The sequence below is a fragment of the Rhinolophus hipposideros genome (assembly GCF_964194185.1).
Source record: "Rhinolophus hipposideros genome assembly, chromosome: 5".
In the NCBI taxonomy this organism is placed as follows: Eukaryota; Metazoa; Chordata; class Mammalia; order Chiroptera; family Rhinolophidae; genus Rhinolophus; species Rhinolophus hipposideros.
Window position 1 is genome coordinate 30,584,926 of NC_138051.1, and position 21,603 is coordinate 30,606,528.

The 21,603-nt window shown below is 40.8% G+C and overlaps 2 protein-coding genes across 2 annotated transcripts; both read left to right on the forward strand.

Annotated features, from left to right (window-relative positions):
• Positions 1 to 7,161: 7,161 nt before the first annotated feature.
• RNASE12 (ribonuclease A family member 12 (inactive)) lies at positions 7,162 to 8,180 on the forward strand (the record flags this gene model as incomplete). The annotated part of the gene is made up of 2 exons (XM_081048943.1): positions 7,162 to 7,195; positions 7,705 to 8,180. The coding sequence occupies 2 exons, from the start codon at positions 7,162 to 7,164 to the stop codon at positions 8,178 to 8,180; spliced, it is 510 nt and encodes a 169-aa protein (XP_080905069.1).
• A 4,156-nt stretch (positions 8,181 to 12,336) lies between these two features.
• Positions 12,337 to 12,933, forward strand: RNASE11 (ribonuclease A family member 11 (inactive); the record flags this gene model as incomplete). The annotated part of the gene is made up of 1 exon (XM_081048153.1): positions 12,337 to 12,933. One exon carries the CDS (start codon positions 12,337 to 12,339, stop codon positions 12,931 to 12,933), a length of 597 nt encoding a protein of 198 aa, XP_080904279.1.
• Positions 12,934 to 21,603: the final 8,670 nt, after the last annotated feature.

Sequence of the window (21,603 nt, forward strand, 5' to 3'; positions counted from 1 at the left end):
AGGAAAACAGGTTAGGAAAGGACCTGTATAACCAACAGGACTTCATCAACCTAACTTGACGAGGTTTTGTAACGAGGGATCACTGTGAATATGAGCCCTAAGGAAGCATTGCTGGCATCTGCGGAGGATGTCTGGAGGACGATATGGAACAGGGGGTGAGAACCTCTGCTGGTCACAAAATATTTATAAACAGGCAGTGTCTCTGCTCCCAGAAGCTAGGAGGGCAAACTGCCCCCTTGTGGACAAGTCGAGTACTGTCATGGATTTTACCTTCACGGTTTTACTGAGAGAATGTAGATTAAAAATTAATTTCAAGGGACCCCACTACTTTTTGCTGATCCTTCTGCGTGCATGATATGGAAGTGGAACTAATAGGGGAGAGAGCTGTGTTATTGTCCAGGGATATGGTGTTCATGGGATTAAGTTAAACTACTTATTAAGGTTGATGGCCTCCTGTGGATATGGAGAGAAAGCAGAAAAGGTATCACCCACTAGCAAACCTCTTGAGTTGGTCTTTAACAGCTGAAGTGAGGGGTTCAGAGGGACAATCATAGATTAAGGCCTTGAGAAGTAATTAGAGATGAAACAACATTTTCTTTCTTTTCATTTTCTTTCTGATCTTATGCCCATATGATGCTGCAGGCTCTCACCAAAGAAACCCTTAAAAAGGATTCTTGAGTTTTACAAAAAATAGCTCTTAGACTATGGTTAAAAAGCAAAATATAATTCTTTTATGTCATTCACTTATGCATTCTTCTATTCAATTAATGTTTACTGAATATCAATTGTGCAAACGTGTTGAACATCTATTGTATTCCAGGCATTGTGCTTAAACAGAGATTACTGCGGGGAATCAAACAAATGAGGTTTCTCCCTCACAAAACAATCAGATAATTTTTTAAAACCAAGAAATACAATGATTATTATGCTAGCAACAAGGGCCACAAAGGAAAAGTACAGAGTGTTACGCAAGCCAAACAGAGGCTATTCACTCCCCCTGGAGGTTCTGGGAAGGCTTGTCTAAGGAAATGAGAAACACACAGGATTTAACCAGGCAGAATGGGGAGGGGTGAGTGGAGTAAGGAACTTTTCATAATGAGAAAATTAGATGTTAAAAACCTCGAGTTGGAAGGAAGCCTGATCAGTTGGAACTGAAAGGAGGAGTATATGGAGGGATAGAGAGAGAGGAGAGTGGTTTGAGGTGAGGCTCTCTATGCAAGGCTTGGTAGGCAGAGGTAAGGACTGTGGTCATTATTTTAAGACTTACGAAAGCCATTGACACATTTTAGGTGGGAATGGGGTGGACAGCACAGGCACAGAACTAGATTTGTGTTTTAGAAAGATTACTGCGGTCCAGTATCGTTGACAAAAAGCCCCAGGGATCCCTGTTTCAACTTTCTAATAAGCAAGCATAGCCCGGCATCAGGGTGTGTTTTATCAATTCTCAGTTGTTACTTGTTTTCACCTCGTGCCTTCCACTACTCTGCCAGCTCCCAGCCACTTGAAAAGGAGGTCAGTGAGGCCCCTGGAATTAAGCTCAGGGTCACAGAGCTAGTTAGTGGCAGAGCCAGTGTCAAGACAGGAACCTAGCTTTCATGACTACTGGGCCACTGCTCATTCTGCTCTAGCTGGGTGATTCCAAGAAAAGGAAAGGTTTGTTTTGTTTTTAATGCATCCAGAATCTTTAGGGCCTGTGTGATTATTTGGGGTCAGGGGACAATCATTTATCTTCTTTTAAGGAATCTTATCTGACTTTCAGGGAAGCTGGAACCCAGAGAGGAGAGCAGAGCCTGTGAGTGGTAATGACAGATCCGAGTGTCCTTGGAGGTGCTTCAGGAGAAGGCTGGATTAGTGGTCCTGCCTCAATGAGGATTCAAAGGAAACTGTTGAAGGCTCAGCCTGGGGACACACATGAGAAGCCAGATATGCTATGATCAAAGAAAGCATTCTCAGAAGTAGAAAACCGAAGGGACAGGGGCCTACTAAAATAGCTGTTAGAAAGACTTGCTTAGGGCAACCTCCCCTCAACATTGCCTCCCCTGGGTTATCACCTGGTGGCAGTCATTTCTGGGATACAAGTAAAGTTACAAAACAAGAAATGGCTTGGTTTGCCCCCAGGGGAGAATTGGACCTTCCTCCCGTGTTCATAGCCTGGGGTTGTAACTGCAAGGCTGAGACTGACAGGCTCCAGTCTGATTCTAAACATGTTCTGCCCAAAGCAGGAGCAGCTTGTTCTTCGATATTTGCAAGCTCCAATCTGTCCACCTCACCGAACAAAGGGACAAGTGAGGTCATGGGATGGCAACTGGCAAAGTGACCAGAGACTTGAAGGTGTTGTATAAATCCTGCAGTTAATAGCTTGTCTAGCTCTGCAGTTGCCAAAGGTAGCCAACAAACCCCTCCAGAGAAGGGGTGCTTTGTGCCCTTTTTTGTTTTTCCAATAGTAAGTGTTCTTGATTTAGGGAGGTGTCCCTTTGACCAGAATGCCAATTCCCTAGGCCATTTCACAAGGCTACTTCACCACACTCCTGAATGAGGGCTCCATCTCCCTCTTCTGAGTCTGGTGTCCAGGATCCAGCTCCCATTTCCCCATTGTTACCCTGACTCCAGGCTGGGAGGCAGACACAACAGTCCTACTTCGCCCCCCACCCCTACTCCCACAGTGTCAGGGGAAATAGAAGTGGTAACCAGAGGATTGTCATCTTAAGGGACTAGCCATTGGAGTCACTTCAATTTAGCTCAGAACCTTAGTTTGTGATAGCAGAAAGGAACCTTAGAGAAAGTCCAATTCTTCTCTTCCTACCACCTCCATTTTAGAGATGAAGAAACTGAGACTCTGAGAAATGCCATGGCTTTCTAAGATCACTCAGCTAGTTAGCAGCAGAAAAATGAGATCTGAAGTGTTTCATCCTTTTGTTCACCACAAACTTTTTGTTCTCTTGTGAAGTACCAGGCAGTGTGCTAAAGCAAACGAGTACATTGTTCTGGCTCCCCAGAAGCACACAGCATGCGAGTGAGAAAGCCAAATAAACCCTTTGCTTCACCTCATAGTAACTGTTAAGACTAAGTCATGTACAGGAAGCTTGGAGGAGGGCTTTTTACAGAATCTCAAAAAAGGAGATGGAGGTGGTTCATTTAAAGAAGGATTCCTGGAGGAGTTGATAAAGTCTCATGCCTTTTGCCCTGCACTTAGAGATATTTCTTGACATGTGGGCTTACATTGGATGCCTGAGAGTTTGTGAGAACCAGCATAGATTTCCTCATGGGCAAGGCGCACTTTCAAGGTTAGAAAGAAACTTGAGATACATCTGATTGTTCTCCATTCCAGGATAGTAAGTGAAAATGGTTTGGGAGGGCTCCTTAGTGAAAATAAACAGGAGGAAAGAAATGGACCCCGACTTAAAAGTAAAAGACTAAGACATGTGCTAAGAGATGGCATCAGAGTGATAGGGAAGTAGGAAGCGAAGGTTAGAGAATGGTGGGGGGAGAAGAATACCTTCTGCTTTCAATGACCTTCCTGAATCTAAGGTGTGCCCAGCGTTTTCACTGCCAGTCATCCCTGCCCTTGCTACTTCCAAACCACAGACGTATTCTCACTTTTCCTTCGCCCCTGCCTGGCCCTGAGACATCTCCTCCTGGTGGAACCCAGTTCACTCTGCTCTTCTCTAGCATCCCCTATGAACTGTTTTCCAGAATTGCTGAAAGAACACAGGTAATTAAGGACTATAATTAAGAAATATAGACCAATCCTTCCTCCTCCAGCGGTGTGTTTGGGAGGCAGGCCCTCCCAGCGTCCAGGGAGGGAGCACTGTGTTAGTCACGTGATGTGAGGCAAACACACACCTTCACCTTGTGGAAGCTGTGAGCCACGGCAGGCATCAGATGCAGGGTTTCACATGGGGTATTGAGTATTCCACATAGTAATGTAAAGTTGGTTTTATTGTGGGGTGGGTGCCATTCTTTAGAAATTATTATACTTTGTGTGGTATATAAATGTCTAATGCTATGTTGTTTTTTACACCTGAAATGAATTTTAAAAAGAAAAGAAAAGAGGAAACAAAAAGAATGCAAGTAAAAATGAAAAAAGAAAAGAAATTATTATGCTGTTTACCAATTCAGGGCTCATCTATTGTGGTGATCCCTAAACATCAGTGTGCATTATAATCACCATAGTCGTGCTACTGGTTACAAATGCAGGTTCCAGGGCCTCATCCCTAGAGTCTTTGATTCTGGGGTAAGGCCCAGGTTTCTGTATTTTTAATTAGTAGCCAAGAGACTCTGATGGATTTCACTTAGAAACCACCTCCCACTATGTTAAAAAAAAAAAAAAGAAAGAAATCTGTAGGAGCCAGGCAGCGGCAGACTAAGGAGTGGTTGAGGGCTGGTGGTGAGGTCTTTAGTCCTCCCCAATGTCCTCTGCACTCTGCTTCCACTCCCAGTCTTTGATACGGGCAATTCACATTTCCTCAGTTGTGTGTAAAGGACTCAGAAAGTGCATCTTCAAGAAGAGTACCCCACCCCCCTCTTGAGAATGGTCATCGTTTCCTGGGGCCCAAGACTTAAGGAAAAGGGGATATAAAGCAGAGGGTGATAGGGAGACACAGCCCACATCCAAATGGCCAAGGAAAGGGACAATTTGAAAGGGAGTCCTTGTGAGGGGCCTGCAGTGGCTGCTACGAGTAGTAAATATGTGAGTTGGCGTTAAGATTTTTTTCTCTCCTGTAGTTAATATTTTTCAGAAAGTCTGTTAAACCTCCTATCCTGTGTTAAGTGTGCATTAGCATATCCAGACTTTGGGAGGAGCTTGAAGCAAACCACAGACAACTGTCGCATCATGGAGAAGCACTGATCAGAAACCAGGATCAACAGAGAGGAAGTCTGGAGGACTGGCTGTGGACAAGAGATAAAAGCACTTCTCAGAGAGCACCTGAAACATTTCAGGAAAAGAACTAGAATCCTACTAATAGTGAAGGATAGGCTTGAATTGTTAGCATACGGATTTTAAAGGGAGGGCAGTCACCATTGTCTAAAAATCTGGACCTATTTAGACTCCATTCCCTTTTGCTTGTTGTTGCCTTTGTTCCCACGCAGGTGCCTGGGTCCGAGGTTACCATTTATGGCTCCTAGTCACTTGCAGTGTTTCCCAAACTGGTGTTCCATAGAACCCTGCTCCTTAGGATGTACATACTGGTGCCTCTCAAATGAAGTTCCATGCTCAAATCAATTTGAAAAATTCTGAATCAAATGAAATTAGTTAAGCTTCTCTAACCCTTCTCTTGCTGGGTTTCTCAGAATCTTGTGCTTTGTGGAGCTTTTGACTCTGCAAGGGCAGAAATATAATTTCTCAAACAATATTTCTCAAACTTTTGATCATGAAACTTTTTTCTTAAAGTACATTCATTAACATTTTCCAGAACAACGTTTGTCTGAAGGCAAGTAGAAAAAAATGCTTCTATGTAGTTGTCCTCCAGTGTTTATTCTCCCCTTCTTCCTTTGTAATTGGAAACTAGAATTTTAGCTGAGTACATGCCCACCCAGAATAAGCCTTACATTTCCCAATGTTCCTTACAGTTGGATGCGACTATGTAACCAAATTATTTCCAGCAAGATGTAAATGGAAATAGTGTGTGAAACTTTGGAAACTTTGGAATGTGTCCTTAGAAGGCAGTGCCATGTCCTTTTTGTGCCTTTCTTCTCCCTGCTGACTGGAAAGCACTTATGATGGCTAGGGTTGGAGCAGCCATCTGGACCATGACGTGGAAGCTACATACTGAGATAAAAGAAGTCAGCACCTTGAAGCACCTCACCAATCCTGGACTAAGGATCCCAGGCTTTCTTTCATATGAGAAATAAACTTCCATCTTCTTTAGACTACTGTTACTCTGGGTTTGCTGTCATTAACAGCCGTTTGGGAAATATGTAACAATCACTTCTTTAGATAGATTTCTCTTCATACAATGAAATGTTTCTGCAAGATGATATGCAAATCGAAATTTGTTAATTGGAAAATTCATCAATTTATTATGTACTTATATCTGTGTGGCATTGTGCAACACATATCCAAAACAGAACAGTTTGAATTCTGAACGGACACCCAGAATGAAAGTTTTTGGAAAGTAAATAATAACCTCTTTGTTGTTTATTATCATGGCCTGGAATTGTACTTTTGTTGTATAGAAAGAGACACATTCTTTGAACCCCTTTTCAGAATTCTCTATCCTTCCTAGACCATTTTTCACCCTAAAATGTATTCCTTCTTACCCATTACAAAGACACAGATATGTACAGAGGAGACTATGGAGCTGTCTCTCCAAAAGAGAAATCATTTTAGAGGAAGTGATAAAATTAAGTCTGTTTTCCCATTCCTATATCAAATGACCAGGAGATGAAAGCAACAAAAATAATTCTATTGCCTCCATACCTTGATCTTTTACCAAGTCCTCATCCATTAATTTTTCATGTAGGTTTCCATAGTACACCATAGTTCAATAGTTCCCAGATTTTGCTACATATTAGAAACACTGGAAGAGCTTTTATTAATCCCCAAACCCAGGTCATACCGAATACCAATTAAAGCAGAATGTCTCAAGGTGGCATTTAAAAATGCCCAGGTGATTCTAACTTTCATCAGAGTTTGGGAACCATTGCCATACTCTCCTGGGCTTTATCAAGACTAATGCTAACATTAGGGAACTGTTTCTGCCCTGTCCTAGACACCACGTGGGAATTAAATTTGCTGAAACTGGAGTTCAAGTGTCAAATATTGAGAAGGTGAGACTGGTGTCACTCTTATCATCTCCCATCTCCACCTGAACTGTTCTGCAATTAATTTCTTCATTAATGAAATGAAGATAATAGCTCCTTCACAGGTTTGAAGTAAGGACTTACTGAAAATTTGGAAAACAGACAGTACCGTGTCTGGCACATCAGGACTTTAATAAATGTTTTGAGAAGGACACGTTCAGGACCTGCCTGACCCAACTCTCCCTCAGAAGGTAACGTCTCTTCTTTCTCAGTGGCACCCAAGCACACTCCTTTACAGGCCCCTCCCTTTCCGCTCTTTTTACTCTGGCCCTCCCCACACTCCACTGGCTCCGTAACAGTTATTGTCAGGGAACAGAGAGACACAAAGGACTTTCTCAGACCCATGATCACAAGGATATGTTACTTGTCAGAGCTACGGCAAAAAGGAAAGGTACGAGGAGCTAGCACAGAGCCAAATAGGATCGGCAGGAGGAGAGATTGGGAAGGAATTGGGAAGAACAGATTAGAAGACAGTGCTAAAAGCATGTGGCATTGGGTGGAATTACAGTTGAGACAATGATGGGAAGGAAGTCATTCAGAAATAAGAATGAAACAATCAGCCATGGGTACTTCTGAGCACCTCTCTATGTTCAGCTGTGTGTTAGGCACTCTGATGGAGTCAGGGGAACTAGGAGATTCGATACCTGCTATCCAGGAGCTTGTGGAAGCAAAATGAAAGGGAATAACTAGAGAACAGTTCAATACAAAACTCTGAGAGCTGAAATGGTCAGAGAGGACTTTCTTGGAGAGCTGTACCTCCACTGGATCTTGTAGGGTCAGCATGATTTTAATTAACAGAGTAAAGGAAATAAAATATGCTAAGGATGGGCAAGCAAAGTCAGGGGATGGCGCTGGAGGAATCGGATTACTCTGCTACTTTCTGTCTCCTTTACTCTATAGGAGTTAAAGCAAAAGATGTGAAGGGACTCTTACCTCTGATGATACTAATGGTAATAATTTTCCTGCTGCTTCTGTTCTGGGAAAACGAGATGTATGAGGAAGAAGTGTCATCAACCATAGAGCACTTGCACGTGGACTACCCTCAGAGTGACATTCCTGTAAGGTACTGCAACCACATGATCTTCCAAAGAGTCATCAAGGAACCCGACAACATCTGCAAAAAGGAGCACGTCTTCATCCATGAGAGGCCTCGAAAAATCAATAATGTTTGCACTTCTCCCAAGAAAATGGCTTGCTCAAACCATTCCACCATTTTATGCTTCCAGAGTGAGACAAGGTTTAAAATGACAATCTGTAAGCTCATGGAAGGTATCAGATATCCTGCCTGCACGTACCACATTTCCCCCAGAGAGGGGTTTATTCTGGTCACTTGTGATAACATGAGGCCAGTTAATTTCCAGAGCTATATTTTGTAACTTGAGACCAGCGCCTGGATCTGGAATCTTCTCTTCTCTCTTGGGGCACTGGTGCTGGTGTTCCCTGATGCACACCTAAACTGTGGACCTGGGTAATGCCTTTCGTGAAATGGGTGGCCACTGGTAATTCATTTATCCTTCCAGTATTTCTGAGCTGGAATCTTTTTAGTCTGCTTCAATACTTAAAAAAAAGAAATGTCTACTGGATTAAACTACAAACTATGTATGTGTTTCAATTGATTGCCTCTTTTCTTTCGGTCATTGGATAAGAGCCAAGAGTGGACTCTACACAAGATAAGGTGAGTGAGGCATTCACTTCACATACAAAATGTAAGGGGCACAAAAAAAACCCCCAGTAATCTAAATAAATAACATTTTTTAAAAAATCAAAATTAATGCAAAAAATCCCTGATGAAAAAAAATATCTGAATTTTAAATCAAGGGTTGATATTAGGGTGAGGTGAGGTACATGAGTTGTGCCAGTGCAGGGTCAGATACTGTGATTCAAATGTTTGATATTTGTTCGTCTGGGATTGTTTTGAATTAGATTTATTTTTAAATGTTACATTAAAATGTTATTTATCTTGATTACTGGGCTTTTTGGTACCCCCTTAAATTTTGTACCTGGAGTGCCTCATTCATGTCACCCTAATCCCAGACTTGGTCCTAGGTGTAGAGGCAACTGGGTCACCTCTTAGGGGTATATATAACCTAAGCTGCATCTGCTCCTGTTCAGCAGGTCCCCCTGCGCCTTGAAAGAAAGGGAAAAGGAGATCAGAAAGAGCGTGGCTGGTCAGAAACCATTTCCCTGGAAGACTGGAGAGAAATGGCTAAGGGTTTCCCAGGGAGGGATTAAAACTGCCAGAGCTCAGTGTACTTCCTCTTTACATGCCCAGAGGAAACAGAAGGACTTTGACCCATGCTACTAACTCTTTTCCTCTTTTAGTTCTTACAACTGAACTGGTTGTTTAGTTCTTTCACATTCAACTACGGGCAGAGTATCTTTAGCGTTAGAGGTCAAAGGAAGAGAAGGAAGGGAAAGAGAATCTCCTAACTCTGGGAATCTGATGAAGTCCTGTTCCCCTCTGAGCCTTAGTTTTCTCATCTATAAAGTGAGAGGACTTGAACTAGATAATCTTTGACATTCTTTCTAGGCTTAATATGCCACAGTTCTGTTTCTTAGAAGTATGGAAGTGGGACTTGTTGGAGGGGAGGGTTGTTAGTACTGGGGAGTAGTAAGACATAAGAGTTGCCAGTTTATGGGGTTACTAATTCTGAGCCGTGATATTTCAATCCTGCAAGTGAGAGCCAGAAACTCGTACAGTGCGCTAGAGCAGGCGCCAGCAATGCATGAGGTTCAGCCAGCCCTTTCTGTTCTGATCTTCGCAGTTGAAAGACTTCAACTATTGCATTATTTATTTGTACTTAATTTAAGATCATATCAGAAAAGGAGGTACACCTATGCTAGTTGTTAACTCTTTTGTAAGCATCAAGTTCTGATTGATTCGATTTATGGAGAGAGGAGGGTGACAATTGTGAGTAAAGGACACTTTGCAACCTTGTGAATGGGCAAGGCTTACCCATTTAGGGTGGCCCTCTCACAGTTGAGTTTCGTTACCCACTTCTCTATGGGAATTCCATTGTTACTGTTGTCTTCATAGAATTTTGGATGTCACTAAGGAAGCAGAGCCTTCAGCATCTGAGATGCTGAGCAGGAACAGGTGGTCCCTAGCATATAACTTGTTGGGTCCTGCTGGCAACATCATTTCCTGGGCAAAACTTTAAAGTGGCTGAAATGTGTCCTTTAAGGCCTGTTTCTTTGTTCTGAATTCTAATTCTCTTTCCTGTTTCTTTTCCTAGGTTTTATTGTCCTTCCCAATGATTTCTCTCCCTTTCCTCACCCAACCTCCCTCCTTCTGATTAAAAACAAAATTTTGCAGATAAATGCATTTCCACTGAAGTGTCAGTAGGCAACTGAGACTGTCCAATAGAATCTATTCTTAGAATATTTTCATTCAATTGTGATCAAAGCCCAATTCAAATGACATTTGTAGTTTGGGTTTGTTTATTTTTCTTCTAATGGGCACCCAGCAGCCCAATTCAAACCCAGGTAGCTGTGAATTCTGCTCACTTGAAATACATGTTTCAGAAAAACTGGGACTCTCTGCACTACTCTTCTTCTTGTTTATTTACCTCCTTATTGTCTCTCTGTTTCCCTACTATCACCTTACTATTGATGTCAATGGTAGAGGACGTTTAGGAAACAATCTAAATCCTTCTTCCCTCCTCCCTTCAATCTGTACCATGCTCAAGGCACACACGTGAACACACCCACTTAATTCTTAATAATCTATCAATAATCAATCAACCCAATTATTAAGGCTTATATATTTTTAGTGCTCTAATTTTACACACAGTATATTTTTAAATTAAATATAATAAAAAGATACAAGTCCAGTATACTAATGTCAAATGAGTGGTATAAGAAGTGAGAGGTAAGAAGTTCAAAGGAGTGAGAAATGGGTTTGGTAGACTTAACTAGTAAGAAAATATGTCAAAGAAAGAATGGGCTTTGAAGGATTTCAAGAGGCAGAAAAGAGTAGGCATTCAAAAAAGGAGCAACAATGGGGAGATGGAATAGGGTGCGTTTAGAGAGAGTGGATCACATTGATTTGACTACAGAAGGTTTGCATACCAAAATAATGGGAGATGAGCCTTGAGAAGCAGTTGGGATGAGATCAAGGAGAGGCTTGACCAAGTGGCCTCAGGCGATTAGATTACCTCTTGTAGGCAATGAGGAATACTTCAAGGTTTCAGAAGCGATGTCATTACAAGTGGTGTTTTTAGAAAAGTAGTGCATTGAAAGAATTGGAGGGCAAGGAATGGTGATTAGAAGGTAAGTAAGTGTGATAATGCTGGAGATATAAGCATAGGGGAAGGAGGCTTTTAGAAGTAGGAGAGGAAGAATGAGATCTTTCTAGAGCAAGAGAAAGAATCGTCACTTTAAATAACTGTTCTCTCTGGGATTCTCATTATGAATTGTCCGGCACTGACCTCAAGTAAAGGATTTTCTACACGAGTCAAGCCATGCTATGTTGTTAATAAACATTGTTGAGAAACCAGTGTATAACTGTTCAGTGTTTGATTCTATACAGAATAAAAAGAAGGAGAAACTATGTTCCAGGCTCAAGGAATTTTTAGCTTTAGTAAGAGGAGAAAAGACTAACATGAATCAACTAACAGACAAGAAAAAAGAACATATAAAATGAAGAGCAATGTAATCTATGTTGTAGGGTTTCAAAGAAGCAGAAAAAAAATCACTTTGGGTTTATAGTATAAATAGACAGGGAAGATTTCACAGAAGAGGAGGCCATAATGCTGCCTAGAAGGATTCTGACCGCCAGACGGACACTTCGTTCAGTTCTCTGAGCATCCTGGGCTCCACACTGTCTCGTCCTTCTGTCTCATACTATTCTACCTACCCCCTTTTTGCCCCTCCTTCCCTCTGTTAGACCCAGTCACAGAAACTCCCAGGAAACAAATACAATTTCACCTCTTGCTCTGCCACAAGCTAGAAGCTTTCTCTACAGGATCAACTTACCAAAGAAACTGGTAAAGACAAATAGACCATGACTAAGAATTGGTGGGGGGAAAATGAGAGGGGGGGATAAAAATTGTGGGCTTTTTTCAAGTGGCTACCAGGTGCCAGGTACTGCGTGAGGCTGTAGGAGAGATAACAATAGTGAGGAACGTGTTGGTTAAGATTCTTGTGACCCACTATGAAGATTAGAGACCCTGCCAATGAGATTTTAGACAAGGAGAAAAGCAAGAAAAATAACTACTTGGTTCTGGACACTTTAAATGTATTATCTGATATAATTCTCACATTTCCTATTTTTTTCACATGGGGAAACTGAGGTTAGTTAAATGAGGTAAATTGTTAATGGATAAGCAAGGGTTTAAAGCTGGGTCTTCAGACTCAACTTGGTCTTTTCACTTCATCATACTTCCATTAACAGATGTAGGAGTCTTAAGTTACATAGTCAATCCTGGGAGCTGTCATAAAGAAGGGAGAGCTATCTTTTAATGTTCTCTTTATTTTTGTCTTTTACTCTTTATTTTAATTCTATGCAGAAGAGATTACCCTAGATCTGTGATGAAGACTTATCTGCTGCTACTCGGGCTGGGGTTGATTCTTGTAGGATCTTCAGGAAGCAAGATGGAGACAATTAAAAAATTTTCAGAGGAAGAGATGCAATATGACATGGTAAAAAGTGACCATGAAAAACAGACCATTGAGGTGTTAATGAACTTGATTCTGCTATGTAAAAACACCAGCCTTAGTATGTCCAAGGATATTATTCTGTCTTCCTCATTGTTGACATTCAGAAGATTATGTTATGGCTTCCCTAAGGGAAATACTACAGGTAATGCCAAAGAGTATTGTAATGATATGGTGGTCTGGAGAAAAGTTTCAGAAGCTAATGGGTCATGCAAGTTGAGCAATAACTTTATTCTTGGCTCCATGAAAGTGGTCTGTGGGGTCTCCAAGGCCCTCAGCTGTAAGTGTGGACAGAATCTTGGCATAAGCTGCTCTGAGAGCTCAGAACTGGAGACCACTATGCCCCAGCTCACTCCGGGCAAACTGTTGCCCAGGTGCCAGTATCATAGTGTTAGCTCACTAAAGAAAATATTGACAGTGCTAACAACTCATTTTCTGATGAGCTGGTTAGTTAGTGCCTCTAAGTTATAAATCCCACGGGGCTGTGAGACTATAGTCTATCTAAAGAAGGACATATGAGTATTATCATTACTATTTATTGCCTTCTATTATCCATATCCACCCTTTCAGCACTATAGTAAGCTTGTTTATTTATACGAACTGGAGGAATGAAAAATCCAAAATTGTGGATAATTTAATTAAAATTTATTACTGATCCTGGAGTGCAGATACTTGCTCTTTTTCTATTACACGTACACACATACACACACAACACACAAACACTTTCCCTGAACTGACTTCCATCCTAGCTCAGCTATAAAGCCAAGAAGCCCATTTGATAGAATTAAGGAGAGAAGACTCAAAACCAATAGTGAATGAGCATAGGGAATATTATTTCACTGCTTCTCTTCAAAGAAATGTGTGTGTTGATGCATGCACACAAATGTGAATACCCACCTATGCAACCAGAGGTCTGCCAGTCCTCCAGAAGATGCCAGAGGAAAAAGATACTTTGCCTGAGCTCCTGACCTCAGTCAACAGCTCCAGCCCTATGCAATCTTCATTCCTCCAACCAAATCCCTATCTATTTCACAGGTTACTATAGAGGGAAGAAATAAAGTACTTACTGCAATTGTTACTCAAGCATAGTCTTGATTCCCTGAGGGAGAGGAATGGCAAGCCACGGAAGAATAGAGGAGGTAGAAAGATGGGAAATAGGAACTCTACGTCAAGTACCGGGAAGAATTAGTCTTCAATCTTGTTGCTTTCTGATGTTGTAGTGAACTTTTATCATTATTTCAAATTGTTTATTTGTAAGTCTTTATGATTCAATAGTCTACATAAAATATGGGCAGTTATCTTGTTCATTAATATGTGCCTATGTATTCATGTTTTCTAATCTTACGTCCTCCCTCCATGCCGAGACCACTCTTTTTTAATGTCCTAATTTTAAATAAATGAATGCTACATCACTGTAATACTTTTTCTTGTTGTATTATCACTCTTTACATATCAATTTTCTTTACGTATCAATTTTCTTAGTGTTTTTCACATTTGGTGCAGAATTCTCATTATATCAAAAGTGCAAACTCTGACAATCAACCAACATGCAGCAGTAGGGCTGATATTTTTGTATCTTTTAGCTGGGTTTTCCTTGCCAGTGTGGTGATTGCTTAAATAACAATCTGTGGGCTTGGCCAAATACTGTGGGCTTGGCCAAGTAGGTATGTAATTAGCATTCAATTTGCACTTGGCAGCCAGAGGAGAAAGTGATAGAGGGAGATGCCTGGGGCCCAAAGTTCTCTTTCTATTGGAAGAGAACCCAGGGCTTTGGAAGGGAGATGTGTTCACTGGGTTCCATTCCAGGGATAGTTCCACGTGGTCAGGCTGGTGCCACCTCACCGCACATGGGGTGGCATTGGGGGTGGGGTGAGATGTCTATGGCAGAGCAGTCCAACCTCTTGGTTCAAATTTGAGTAACTTCTTTCCCACTGTACAATCCTACTGTAAAGTCTAACTCTGGGTCATGGGCCTCAGAGACAACAATTACTCAAGTTCTGGAAGAGTTTTTTGGTAATATGTAAGAAAAAGCAAATCCAGCCTGGTTCCGAATTTAGTGCAGATTTCTTCCTTTACCAGGAGAGATGAGCAAAGACCCAGAATAAATACCTCTTTCTAGGCCAGGTGCATCCTCTAAGGAGTCTTAATTAAGACCAAACCTTTCCATTTCTCTGAAGGAGTCAGGAGTTCTGGATTCCAAGCCTTTGGTACCCTGATCTCCCAGGATCTATCACCATACTACGAAGTCTGAAAGATGTCAAATGTGAAGGTGTCATAGACAGTTATGCCCTGAGTGCTGGCACTTCTTACCCTTGAAACCTGTCACCCCTTTGACATACTGAGCATCTTAAGGTCCCTCATAATGATGATAGGCAGGAGATTTCCGATTTTGAAACATGAAGTTTTCATAATATCATTTTTCTGTTCCCAAACCACAGAGGGCTCCTTTTTTCTTGTAGCTTCACATGTGAAATTTTCAGGCTGGCTTTCAAGGCCACTAATACTCCATTCTCTTCTTACTTAGCCTGTTTCCAGCACCCGCCAAGTCTCTGTTGTTTTGAGGCTGCTGTCTTCACAGTGCACAGAACTTGTGTCCTCGTCTTCACTTCTTTGATGCCCTTCCTCTTCCCTTTGTCATTCTATCATGTCAGCCCATTCAATTTCACAAGCTCCACTTGTTTGTGTCTATTGTACTTGTTAGAAAAATAAATGAGAGGTAGATATGTGTCATGTCCCTGTAGCTGAAAAAAAACAGTAGAGGGAACAAAATGAGGTGATAAGGGAGACGATCTAATCACAAGGGTTGTGGAAGAGAGAGTCAGTTTGAGAAAGAAAGTTGGGAATGGAGTGTTAGAGAGGTTTGAGAAAGGGAAACTAAGAAGGGTTATTTAGCATAAGAAAAGCACCCTTCTAGTCTCTAATTATTTCCTCTATTTTCCCAACATAGTGTGCACTCGATTTCTTTAACCAACAATTCTGAAGTGAAATAAGCCCCTGGCCTCAAGTGTCCAGGATGTTGCTGAAGCAAGGAAACAGCCTTTGCAACATCATAGGTAAATCCTCATATGTTTTACTGACTCATCATGCCCACCAAGAAAAGTCATTTCACATCACTGGGATTCAATTTCCTTACCTACACAATGCAGAGGTTGGGGTAACTGTGGGTTCTCAGTGACGAGAATCATCAGAATCAGAATCAATGTGGTGAAACTTTCAGGTTGCCCACCCAAAGACACTCTACTTGCTTGCACGACAAAGAAGTACTGTGAGGCACAGGTCTGCCCCGCCAGGCATCCTTTCCCAGGCTCTCTGAGCAGAAGTGATATGGGCCACTTGTAGGTCCAGGTCTTATGACATTGGACTGGCTCCTCTTCCATGGATTGTTTTCTTACGAACAGCTAGCTCCCCAAAATAGACATGAATGTGACTCAACCTTAATCATGTAGGTGATGATAAAGTCCTAGGAATGGCCAGAAGAGCAAAAGGGAAGGAAACCACATGTCTAAATAACTGTGTGAAGCAGAGTTATTTTGCCAATCTGGAGTACTCATCTTGGGACTTGATGAGACAAGCAAAGAGTTAACAGAAGCAAGCTTGTAAGCTGGCAGGAACAAGCTTAAACATTAACCACTTGGTTCTGACTCCCCTGGCTAGCACTGCACCTACAGGCTGACAAGCACCTCACATCCATCATAGGTGGGAACAGAACGGTTCCCAATCGCAACTGCAGCCCCCTGCAAGCTGACATCCATCATAGCTGGGAACAGGACAGTTCCCAGGAGAACACAATTGTAACGGCAGACCCCCTGCAAGCTGACAAGCATCCTACATCTTGCATGGAAAGATATAATACACCAGTACTCTTTCTCATTGGTGCAGCTGTCTCCATTAGACTCTGCCCTGGCAAACTTCTGCCAGTATCTCTCTTACCCCTCTGTCTCCGCAGCTGTCTCTCTGACTGCCCTGGCAAAATTTCTGCCAGTTCCAAACAGAACTCTCTCTCTCTTTGACTTTCAGTAAATCTTTTCTTACTCTTATAGAGTCTCATAAAATTCTTTTACATTCTGTAAATGACCAGGGGTTAATTCTACGCCAAGACAGGATTGTTAATAAATATGTAGTTTTTAAAATCTACTATACTTTGAGATTTTGTTCCATCAACTTAGCCTTACCCTAACAAATTTGATAACTTTAGGAGTTGTGATTAAACTCCTGTGATTAAACTCCAGAAGTTTTGGATTCTATAGGTTGGAGAAAGGACTACAGTATGTGGGGTTTTTATAAGAGTGCTTGGTTTGCTGATGTGTTCCAAAGTTTCCATATCACTAGATTAGATGAACTCAGCTTTCTTTCTAGTTAGAGAACATTCTGATTCTAGTCGCAATTGGGGGGAAAAACACACATTGCTGCCTATGTATTCAGAGCTCCCAAGGACAGCACTGGGGCCAAACAAGTCAATTTAAGTCAAAGAGTATCCATTCCCTATACAGTGTCCCAGAACTATCAAGGCAGAGTTTTTACCCCGAAACTCCCGAGCCATGGATACATCTGGCAGCAAACACAAGGGCACTATAATCAGGCCTCAGGTTTCCAAAACAGTGGCTGAGAAGTTGGAAGGAGTGTCACATACATGAAATGCATCCCTTTTACTCCAGCAACCAGAGAACTGGCAGGTTTGGGATAAGATGACTATTTAAAATCCCTATACCTTATGTTTATAAAGTATGTTCAACTTTTTCAAGATCACATATAATTACCACAAGGATGATTAATAGGTAATAACAATAATTAATAACAATAATTGAGGTCTTATGTGCCAGGCACTAGTCTAAAATATGTATATATATAATATGTAAATATATATATATATGCATATATATATATACATATATATACATATATATATACATATATATATATATATATATATAATTTCTCAGAACAACCTCCATGAGGTAGATTATTATTATCCCCACTACAGTGATGAAGCAACTGAAGAATAAAGACTTTAGGTAATGTACAAAGTCACACACATTCTAAGTGGTCCCCCAGGAAGAAACAAGGACAATCTGATTCCACAGGCAATGCTTTTAGCCATTCATCTTTATTTGACAGGGAAAAGCAAACTTGCCCATAACCATATAGAAAGATAATGGTGGAACACTCCTGAATAAACTCCATCTCACAAGATTGTTTTGAGGATTAAATGGTAACTGCCTTTATTATTTTCATTATGATTAGATGAGGGCACTGTGTTAAGCACACAATTGAAGAGAAACATCTGCAATGTATATGACTGACAAAGAGTTGATATCTTCTATGTATAAATAGATATGTCAGTTTAATAAGGTAAAAACGGACCGACCCACAGAAAAATAAGCAAGGGACACAAACATAAATTTGAAGAAAGAAAAAATAGTCATTAAATATTTGGAAACTTTCCTTCCTGCTAAAGGTAATATAAATAAAAACAATGTAATATCTTTTTTTACCTTCCCAGTCAGCAGAAAAAAGTTTTTAAATATAACATAGTGCTGGTGTAGGTACAAGAGAAGGGAATAGTCTCATGGGCTCCTCCTGGGAAAACAAATTGTTACATTTACTGTCTTTCTGGGGAACATTTGAATTAAGCCCCATTCTAGTTTTCAGACCTCTGCACCTTCGATTTCTTTACTGATGATACAACTCCCTCTTCTTACACATCCTTTAGGTAAGAAACTTGACTCAGTCAATTCTGGCTGTGATGACTCTTTGAGTCTGGGACCTCAGTGAGAGGCCTGAGCAAGCCCTGGGGCTTGTTGGACTTATCACTCTATACCTGAACAGTGAGTTCAAATGCAAGACACATAGAGAAGAACACATAAAGTCAAGTGGTGCAAAGCCTGGAAGGAAAGCAGAAGCCATGTGAGGCACAGCAGGGAGGTGTGTGTTGAGGGCACAATCTGGTAAAGAGAACATGAAAGTTGGGTGAAAAAGGGATAGAAAAGGATAGAAGGGGACAGGTGTCAGAAAGGGAGAGGTGAGAGTGGTGACTCTTTGTGTGGGCATGTTTTAAGAGCCCGTCCTCCCAACCTTGCCTCTCCCCCCCACCCCTGCCCGCCAATAATTCTTCTTCTAACAGGCCTCCTGTGAACAGTACAGCTCTCAGAAGGGTGTAAGAGGGGGCCACAGGAGCTGGCAGAGCCTTGGGCATGTGAGAGCTGCAGGCTATGCTGTTTGCTTGTGCTCTCTGTTCTCCCTGCTCTCCCCAGCTCAGGCTGTTCCAAGAACTCCATGTCATCATTATGGGAATGTGGGCTGAGCTCTCAGACCTGTAGCATGAACTGCCCCTTCTCAGAGCTCTCCTGGGCACAGGAGGTCTGTTAGAGGAAGAATTGGCAGTGGGGAGCAAGGTTGGGAGGACAGGCTCTTAAAACATGCCCACACAAAGAGTCACCACTCTCACCTCTCCCTTTCTGACACCTGTCCTCTTCTATCCTTTTCTGTCCCTTCTTCGTCCAACTTTCATCTTCTCTTCTCTTTACCAGACTGTGCCCTCAACACACACCTCCCTGCTGTGCCTCGTATGGCTTCTGCTTTCCTTCCAGGCTTTGCACCACTTGACTTTATATGTTCTTCTCTGTTTGTCTTGCATTTGAACTCACTGTTCAGGCACAGAGTGACAACTCAGACAGATTTCTGGAGCCTGGCCACCCATATGACTTTCACTCAAAGGCCAGTATTCCATCTGCCCTGGTTTCAGCTCCTGTGGGGCAAACCTGTTTATCCAGGGCTCATGAAACACATGGCCCTGGTTTGTCCAGGTGGAAAAGGACAAGAACGGCATGAATTGCTGTACTTACCCCGGGTACACATCAAGCCCCGCTGGGGTGGGGGCGGGTGGGGTTTGTCCCTGAGCAGCTCCCTAACCTGATCATACTCATTGTAAGCATTTTTATGAGAAGGCACAAATAATGTACCCTCACTATACAAGGTATTGGATACAGGACAATAATATAATATCTTAAGAAAGACATCTCTGTTGTCTCAAGTGATCAGTGCAGGCACCTGTAAAAGAAGAACTAACATCTTGAATTTGGTAGAAGAAGAAAAAGGGGCTAGGAATGGGAAAAAACACATGAATAGGAGTAGGTGAAACTAGAGTTGATATTGCTATAGCCACTTCAGCTTTCTTTTGACTAGAATTATCATGATACATAATTTCACATCCTTTACTGTTAACCACTTCGTGTCTTCATATAAAGTGCATTTCTTACAGACAGTGTATAGTTGACTTTCTTTTTAATCCAATCTATCACTGGCTGTTAATTGGTTTGCTTAGACCATTTACATTTAATGATATTATTAATATGATTAGTTTGAATCTAGCATCTTACTTTTTGTTTTCTGTTTCTCTTCTATTTTTTTGCTCCCTTTTTTCTGATTTATGGGCCTTCATTTGGATTTATCAAATTATTTAATAATTCCACTTTATCTCCTTTTTTGACTTTTTAGTATCTCTTTATTTTGTTAATTCAGTGGTTGCATCAGGATTTTTAGTATATATCTTTAACTTATTATCACAGCCCACTTTCAACTGATACATATTACTTCATTTATAGTATAAGAACCTTATGATAATATACTTCCATTTCTCTCCTTTCAGATTTTATGTTATTGTTGTCATGCATTTTACTTTGAAATGTGATATAAATCCCATTATACATTGCTACTATTGTTTCTTTAAGTAGTCGATTATATTTTAAATAAATTTAAGTAATAAGAAAAAGTCATATTCATTTGTGGTTACCATTTGCAATGTTCTTCACTCCTTGGTGTAGCTCCAGATTTCCAACTGGTATAACTTTCCCTCTGCCTGTTTGATTTTCCTTTAACATTTATTGTACTGTGAGTTTGCTGGTGAGTAATTCTTTGAGCTTCACAATCTGAGAATGTTTTTATTTTGCTTTAGTGTTTTAAAGATATTTTTGCCAGGTATAGAATTTCTAAGTTGACAGTTTTCTTACTTTGAGTATTTTAATATTTTCCCATGTATTCTTACTTATATTATTTCAGATAATCTAATGTCACCATTGTCTTTGTTTTTCTGCCTGTAGTATGTCTTTTTTTCTGAGACTACATCTGTGGTTTTCTTTATATTGCTATTTTTTTCTCCTCAGTTTGATTATGACATGTCTTGTTATAGTTTTCTTCATGTTTTTGTGTGTGGGGTTTGTTGAGCTTATTTGGATTTGTGAATTTTTACTGTTCATTAAGTTTTGAAAGTTTTTGGTTATTCTTTCTTCCAATTTTTTTCCCATCACCCTGTCTCTTTTCTACAGGTACTCAGATTATCCATCTGAGTCACTGGAATTCATTCTACAGCTTACTGTGCTCTTTTCATTTTTGTTTTGTTGTCTATTTCTGTGTTTCATTCGCATCATTTCTATTGCTTCCAGGTGCACTAATCTTTCTTCTGCAATGTCTAATCTGTCATTAATCCCATCCAATGCATTTTTCATCTCATGCATTGTAGTTTTTATCTTTACAAGTTTGATTTTTTTCTATTGTCCATTATTCTACTTAACTTTTTGCACATATGGAAAGAATATAGTTATAATGGTGGTTTTAATGTCTTTATTTTGTGCCTGTTCTGGGTCAATTTCTTTCTTTTCTTTCTTTCTTTCTTTCTTTCTTTCTTTCTTTCTTTCTTTCTTTCTTTCTTTCTTTCTTTCTTTCTTTCTTTCCCTTCCTTCCTTCCTTCCTTCCTTCCTTCCTTCCTTCCTTCCTTCCTTCCTTCCTTCCTTCCTTCCTTCCTTCCTTCCTTTCCTTCTTTCTTTCTTTCTTTGTCAATTTCAATTGACTGATTATTCTCCTCATTATCGTTTGTGTTTTCCCGCTTCCTTTCATGTTTAACAATCTTTGATTGGATGCCAAACATTTTGAATTTTACCTCATTAGTTTACCTTGTATGGACATTTTTGTATTCCTATAAATCTTCTTGAACTTTTTCTCTGGGACACATGTGAGCTATTTGGAACCACATGGATCCTTTTGATTTCTTAGGTAGGTTCCAAAGTAGTAACAGTCTAGGGCTAATTATTCCCCACTACTGAGGCAAGACCTTCCTGAGTACTCTACCTACTGCCCCACGAATTTTGA